The sequence below is a fragment of the Octopus bimaculoides genome, chromosome 8 (genome assembly GCF_001194135.2).
Source record: "Octopus bimaculoides isolate UCB-OBI-ISO-001 chromosome 8, ASM119413v2, whole genome shotgun sequence".
Classification (NCBI taxonomy): Eukaryota; Metazoa; Mollusca; class Cephalopoda; order Octopoda; family Octopodidae; genus Octopus; species Octopus bimaculoides.
Genome location: NC_068988.1, coordinates 53,882,311 through 53,890,394, shown reverse-complemented (window position 1 = coordinate 53,890,394; position 8,084 = coordinate 53,882,311). Strand labels below are relative to the sequence as shown.

The window sequence follows — 8,084 nt, the reverse complement described above, 5'->3', positions numbered from 1 at the left end:
CCCAATTCAGCTGACTGAGATGACCTATGATAAAAGACATTTTTAACCAGTGCTTTACTGTCTTTCTTTCTATTTTAAAATGCTTCAGATTAATGCTGACTTTTCAGAGATAGTACAGCACTTAGTTATACACCTTGGTGCATTTAGTTTTCTTCTCCTTCCCTATAATAATAATAATAATAATAATAATAATAATAATAATAATAATAATAATAATAATAATAATTTCTACTATAGGCACAAGGCCTGAAATTTGGGGGAGGAGAATAGTTGATTACATCAACCCCAGTGCTCAACTGGTGCTTATTTTATCGACCTCAAAAGGATGAAAGACAAAGTTGACCTCGACAAAATTTGAACTCAGAACGTAAGACTGATGAAATTCCGCTAAGCATTTTGCCCAGAATGCTAATGATTCTGCCAGCTCACCACTTTGACCAATAATAATAATAATAATAACCCTCATCATCATCACCAACATCATTTAGTATCCACTTTTCCAAAATCACATGAGTGACACAATTTATTGAGGCAGATTTTCTACAACCAGATGCCTTCCTTGTCATCAACCTTCATCTTTTTCCAAATAAGGTAAAATTTCCCCATAGTCAGACATGTTTTTCATGGAAGACTGGAAATGAACAACATGCTTGTTTACAATCATCACATGATATAAAAAGAAAGGTACACACAAACACACACATATACATGATGGGCTGCTTTCAGTTTTCCTTTATCAAATTCACATGGCTTTGGTCAGCATGGGGCTATAATAGAGTATATTTGGCCAAGATGGCATGCATTAAATGAATTTGAAATAAATCTTCCTTGGATAAACACTATCATAGGTATCCTTTCCAACTGGAAGAATTTTAACTCATTATTGAATGCTGATAAACTGACTTGTTAATTCTACCATGTTGCCTGAAACTGCCTCAGTGAATTTATACTTCTCTGTGGCATCTAATTACAGCTAAGTATCTTGGCCATTGATACAATACAGTGCTACTGACAGGGTAAGAACCTCTAACACCGAAGCTTGTGGATCCAATACCCCACTGACATAAACAGCCATCTACCCAATGGAATTAAAACAAAAATTTCCAAAAACAAAAAGTCTTGCAGATAAATGAGTACTTACTTGATGTTGTAGTAGACACAGTGGAAATTTGACCAGAACCATTATTTAAATCTGGTATGTCATCAAGGTCATTGCACAGCATGTTGCATATATCACTGGCAAATGAAGAAAACAAAAATTTACAAGTCAAATCTCATCCCTACAAACCTTTAAGAGACATTTCCACATTTTCTCCGAAAGGCATGTTATTGATATCGGCAAAGATCTTAAGCAAACTTATAATTGTATATTATACATTGTAAGGTATGGCACCCACATCAATGACAGGCCATAAAAGGGAGATTAAGACATCCTTTCCATCCATAGACTGGAGTGGTACCTTAGGCAAGTGCTAGCAACTCCTTATCCTCTGAATTACAGGTACAATCTATCCAACAGGCTTCTCCGCAATTTCCCTCTACTTGATTTCATTCATGAAACTTGGGTAAACCTGAGGCTGTGGGTGAAAGCCATTTGTCAAAGATGCCACACACTGGAATCAAACCATGAACCCCGTGATAATGAAACAAACTTTTTAACCATTCAGCCACGCACGCATGCATGCTCGCTCACTCACTCACATATGTACATGTAGTTATCATCATCATCATGAGTAACATCCATGTTCCATGCTTAATGGCTAAGAAGTTTGTTTCCCAGTCATGACTAGTATATTATTAGTACATGTAGGGTGTGTGTGTGTGTACATACACACACACATACATACATACATACACACACAATACATACATATCTACGCAAACTTCAATTTGAACTTAAAAATAGATTTTTTAAAAAAAAGAAACTGAACAACAAGCCACTGGCAGGAATTGAACCTTATGCTTCTTGCTTGCTAAGTGAAAATACTTGGTACCTGCTACACCAATCAGGTTTTGTATTCCTTACCTTCATTGTTTTAGAGTGTTTTGTTATTAGTTTAGCCAGAGGAGGAAGGGCAGTACTCATGACCATTTACAGGGCCCCTAAGATAGATGAGAGGAAAGACATAAGTATCTTCAGAGACTTAGGTGGAGACCTAACCTAAATGCTTGGAAGAGCAAGAATTCAGTAATGGTCAATCAAAGACCAGAAAGGTAGGGATAAACTGGGTAATGGATTAAGCCTACCACCCCAAGATAAGGAAAGGCTCTCTGATAGACTGTCATACGACTGCTATCTGCCAAACTTCATTCACAAGACTTCAGTGGAACCAAAGCCATTGCAGCAGACACCTACCAAGATACTACGGAGTAAGATGGAACCGAAAGCCTTGTATCCATGAAGCAAAACCATCCAGCCATGCAGCCAAGCTTATAAAAACCAGTTATGAACAAACATGGGTCTTTATGACTTGAGAAAGAGCTTTATCCATTTTTTTAACCAATAAATGACTGGTATGTTTATTTTTTATTTTTGCTTTTCATCAACTAGTAGAGTGAAAAACAAGTTGAGTCAACCTTGATATAATGTGAACTCAGAGTGACACAGAGCTTTGGCAACATAAATCTTCTAATGAAGCTCTCCTGACAGCACCAAAGATAACAGAAATATATCATAATAAACTTCATATATTTTGTTTTGTTTGTTTTTTTGGCAGATGATTTTTGTATTCATTTATTATCGTTTGGTTATAATTGTTGTTTTCCAGGTTGTGAACAATATCATGGAACATTTAAGGAATAAGCAGTAGTTGCATGTGTACAGACATGTGTATGTGTGCATGTATATTAAGGCATGCATGAACAGCAGTAGAGACTACCAATGAATCATGTGGCTTCTCTGCTTGCTAGACTCAAGGTTAGGCTGGGAACATATTTTGGATGCATCACCAAGCATCATATCCTCTGGCTAAGAGACTGTAAATCTTTTAATATGGTTGACACCACATTGTAATGTTATAAAAATAAATAGCTAAAACAATATACAGTACATTAAAAATAGATGAAAAACCACCTGCAGAGAGAGATTCCTGAGTTAGGATTAATTCAAGAAACTGTGTGTGTGTGTGTGTATGTGTGTGTGTATAGGGGGAGGGGAGGATGCAGAGAAACATTTTACAAAACGTTGCATGCAGAGAGTAAAAAGTGAGAAAATAATATCTAAATCGATGCAGTATTTAATCTTTTCAAGAGTACATTTTTCATGAAAAACAAATCACCTGCACTTCTTTAAAAATTATTTATGTTTTTTAAATAGCCAAGAATTTAGATAGGCTTGGTAAAATAAACTTTTTCGGTGCTAGGCCACTTTTTTGGAACATTACCAAAAGAAAATGGTTAAATAAAAATTATAATGGAAAGCTTTTTAGATATGAACACTTAAAATGGGCAGGTTTTATATAATAGAACCTTAGAAGGCTGCACACAAGGTTAGTAAAATGGTTAAATGCAAAAATTTACACATTGAGACGCTGGTAGATACACAAATATGCATTGTCTGGTGCAGAGGGATGACAATCTGCATACTTCATATTCCACTAAAGTCTCTTGTTTTTAGTAGTAGTATGGGGGACATGCACTGTAACAGTACATCACTGCATCCACCATTTGTTGGTGATTCCCTATTCCTGTGCACCACTCAGGCAACAACCATCCAACCCATGGGTAGCTGTTCCTGGTGAGAGTTATACAAGGTCAGAGTGCAAATCCTACCTAAACCAAGCCTTTCACAACACACAGAGGAAATGTTGAACCTATTCTTTGACATGCCGGTCCCCACATAGCAATGTTAATATTAAAGGAAACATCTAGAACAGTGGTTCTCAACCAGCGTCCAAATGACCCTTGGGGGTTCATATAAGATTTTGTTCTTAAAATTTATCAGTAATAGATTTATTATACTTCTACAATTCACAAAATATTTTAATAATGTTTTTTTATACAATTCCTAATAATATTTTTATTCTAAAAATACATCATTTTTTAAATACTGAATGGTCATGAGGGTCCATTCGAGCAAAATAGGAATCAAAGAGGTTCATAGGTAAAAAAAAAAATGGTTGAGAACCATTGATGTAGAGTGTCACAGAAGATAATTCAAAGCTCTAGTCTTTAGTAATATGATTGCACATTCTACTTATGCATTTCTCATTAGCATATCATGCAGAAATCTTTTTTGAGCTAACAGAGAAAATTCTATATGATCACTTGGCCTGCTAAAAATAGCAGCTAAATCTCCTGCAAAATATAACCTGTCATCTTAAATAAGGAAAGAATACATTAATTTATGTAGTCATACATACTTCTAAATAGGATAGGATGGTCATGGCTGGAATATTTTTGATCATAAGTTTACTCAAGTAGGATTGGGCTAGGGTTAGACAACAAAACGACAACAATAACAACAACAAAAGCAACAACACATCGCATTTTTCCACAACTTACTTAACAGACAAGACAGATTAGGGTTTTATATGTGCCTCATATTTTGTAACACATACAGAAGAAATATTTGATCCTCTATGAACCAAACTGTTATCAAATGAAAACAATAGGAATTTATTTTCCTGAGTCTCATAGGAAGAGCATGAAGAGCGCCTATGTTATGGCTCTCTACACAGATAACAATATATATATATTTCTACTGTAGGTACAAGGCCTGAAATTCAGGAAGGTGGGAAAGTAATTACAACCCCAGTGCTCAACTGATACTCATTTTATCAACCCTCAAAAGGATGAAAGGCAAAGTTAGTGGAATTTGAACTCAGAACATAAAGACAGATGAAATGCCACGAAGCATTTTGCCTGGTGTGCTAATGATTCAACTGCTTTTATCACAGATGAGAATACTGAAAAGAAATTGCATCGCTATATAACTATGCCAGAACATATTTCTACTGTAATTTGTTTCCATGGAACTTATCTGGTTTTTCCACTCAATTCGTGGCTCATGTTAGCAACCAATTCTACCTCAAATCACATTCTACAATTTAAAAAAAAATATCTAGAAAACTGACAGTATGGTCACAGCTGTACATTCTTTGATCACAGCTCAGCTTGAATCGGGGATCATCTGAATGTAAACTATTTCTTCCTCAACCTTAATTTGACACTCATTTTCCTATATGAGGCTAAAATATACTGTGTTTGAAAATACAACAAGATGGTTATAGTAGGAATACAGTTAATCAAAAGTTAGCTTAAGACAGGGCAAGCCAGGAGCTAAACAACAACAACAACACAACAAAAGCAAAAGCCACATTGACAACAACAACAACATAACGATAGAGACAGTGGTATACTTACTATGCTAATCCGAAATTTGCCTCCATCCTACCTTTACACCGTATGTGTTTATGTATGAGTGAGATTTATCTGTTTAGTTAGTCTTCATGCCAGACTCAACAGATAAGTGTGCAGCTGCACTCCACTAACACATCAGGGGAATTGGAGGGAGAGAGAGAGAAGAGCAGAAATACATTAGTAATAGCTCAAAACTTCATGTGAATGAATGTATGTGTGTGCATGATTGTGTATTTGTGTGTGTGCATATATATAAATGAGTGCATGTATGCAGTTTCACTCCATTATCCCATTCCTGAAAATCAACAGATTCACCTGAAGAGACAAAATTCCATAATTCTTCTTTACTGAAGAATTCTGCCAAAATGTTAGAATCCTTTTTTCCCTAACATCATCTATTGTTCTGACTTTAAAAATTTAATATGAATTTCTAAATGCTCAGTTAAGAACTTTCTTCTTAACATAAAATGCTATCGTTTGGTTTGGGTTTAAAAGTTCAAAGTGAAATAAACCTTTCATATCCCACCAAACAAATAACAACACCTGGGGTGCTGGTGTTTCTCCTTTCTCTACCCATTGTCTTTGGCGCTTGACATTTTTATAGAGAAACCATTTCTTGTCACCAGTCACTATTCAGTTGAAAAAAAGATTCATTCATGAGACGTGACAGCAAAAACAAGCACACATTCACTCTCTGCGTGCAATTAGACTTGGAAGGTTTGTGAGGAACTCATTGATCCAATCTGCTGACTTTTCTGATGGTATACAGGTGTCAATGAATGGTTGAATGACCAAATCCAAGCTTCTCTGCTAGTTTCTCAACAGTTACAATGGGATTTTGCAGCACCAGGTTTTGCAGGACATCCTTGCCAAGCTCTACAGATCTTCTAGGCTGTAATTTCCAGCACAGAATTTCTGAAAATATTCTTTGATTCTGTTCAAACCAGCCAGATCTGGTTTCTCACACCTACCCTACAATGTCAATCTAAAAATAAACAATTATGTCGTCAAAATCTCACACTGATTAGATGATGAATGATTAATACAAAACAAATGAATAACTAAGCATTATATTTTGGCAAAATAATCTGATTGCTAAAGGGTTAAACAGGATATTTGGGCCTGATATGACCAGTTTAAATACTAGAGGGTTAAGCAAGATTTACTTACTATAGGGAGCTGTACTTACATAGAATACAATCAAATAATGTTAATTTTGATGTCAATAGTAACACTACCATAAGACAGGTATTTTTGAATGGCAAAAATAGTAGTGCTGAATTATTTTATAGCAGTTATCTTATAGGCATGTCTGTTTATATCTTGAGTTCAAATTTTGCCAAAATCACCTTTGCTATTCAACATTCCAAAATTAATAAATTAATTACCAGTAGAGTACTGAGATCAATTAAATTCACAACACAACTGCCAGTAACACATTATATGTGTGTTAATGATGGAAATTAATACTATAATGGACTTTGTTATAGTAATTCTCAAGAAAGCAAAACTAGATTCATTTCCTGAGAAAGTAATCCAATGGATGGTAACACCTGCTATGGGAATCAAGTAAATTAAGCAGGAAATGCATGAGAGAGACTTGATATTTAAGAGTGTAGCTACTTTCTGCTAATACATTGGAGAATTATGAAGAAAAAAATAACTGAGAAAAATATAGAACTAAAAAACTAGCTAATTCAAAACTTCAGGAATGTATGCATGAAAGAGAGAGAAAACAAAGTTTATGTATGCATATGTATGTAAGATGAACAACTGTATGGACTTGTATGTTATAGTCTAATCAAATGTCACCATAGTTTTTTTTTGTGTGTGTGTGGTAATGCTGGCCCCTATCCAGTAGCAAATTATGACAACTCTCAGCTCACAGAAAAAGCTTCTAGCAATTATATCATCATCACCATTGCTGTTATTAAGAAGCTCATTAAGTAAAAGAAAAAAATTAGTAACTATGATATTTGAAAAGCAAAAAGTGAATACTCTAGTCATTGCATGCATAATTCAATGAAAGAAAAAAAGAGGAGAAACACAGAAAAATAAATGGGTGGGGGTGATAGAAAAACTGACAGGGAAAGAACAGAAGGAAGATTAAAACACAGACATAGATAGAATCAGAGATGCAACAAAAGAAAAATAGCTAGATGAGGAAGAAAGGCAGATAAATACAGAGAGATAGACAAAAGATGAATTAGGAATCAAAAAGGCAGAAAAAGAGAAATGGTAAATATAAATGAGTAAATAGAACAAAATATTATTTTTAATCATCTGATTAACTTTCCAGGACATTTGTTTATTTTTAATTTTACTAGTTTGATATTACATTGATATTACCAGAAATGATGAAAAATACAACGTAAAATTAATAATAATAATAATAATAACAGTAATAATAATAATAAAAATAACAATAATAATAATCATAGAGTGAAGCAATGTATTGTTTATACTTACAGAAGCACAATTTCACAGTTGCTCAGATGATGGACATTTGTAAAGTTTCAGCAGTCAGTATTTGCCGGCCTCTGAAAATAAGGATACAACAGGAAATTAAATAAGGGAACTTGGGAGATGGCAGAGCTGAAATTAGTTGACAGTTATTCCCAAAGGCAACGTTTCATTACTTTTCTTAAAGAATTCGCTTATGCAAAATATAAAAAAAAAGACATTTAATATATGTATGTATATATATATATATATATATATAT

General features: G+C 34.3%; 1 protein-coding gene across 3 annotated transcripts in view; it reads right to left on the bottom strand.

Moving 5' to 3' along the window:
* LOC106877252 (bile acid receptor) overlaps positions 1 to 8,084 on the bottom strand; it is a 147,084-nt gene that overhangs the window by 51,591 nt on the left and 87,409 nt on the right. For 2 of the 3 annotated variants that reach the window (XM_052970111.1, XM_052970112.1), the window contains exons 3-5: positions 7,831 to 7,901; positions 5,365 to 5,488; positions 1,142 to 1,236 (exon numbers count right to left, since the gene is read on the bottom strand). In XM_052970111.1, the coding sequence (XP_052826071.1) occupies positions 1,142 to 1,236; positions 5,365 to 5,390 (121 nt within the window). In that variant the 5' untranslated portion in view covers positions 5,391 to 5,488; positions 7,831 to 7,901. The remainder of the gene's footprint in view (positions 1 to 1,141; positions 1,237 to 5,364; positions 5,489 to 7,830; positions 7,902 to 8,084) is intronic. The other variant, XM_052970113.1, reaches the window with a different exon arrangement.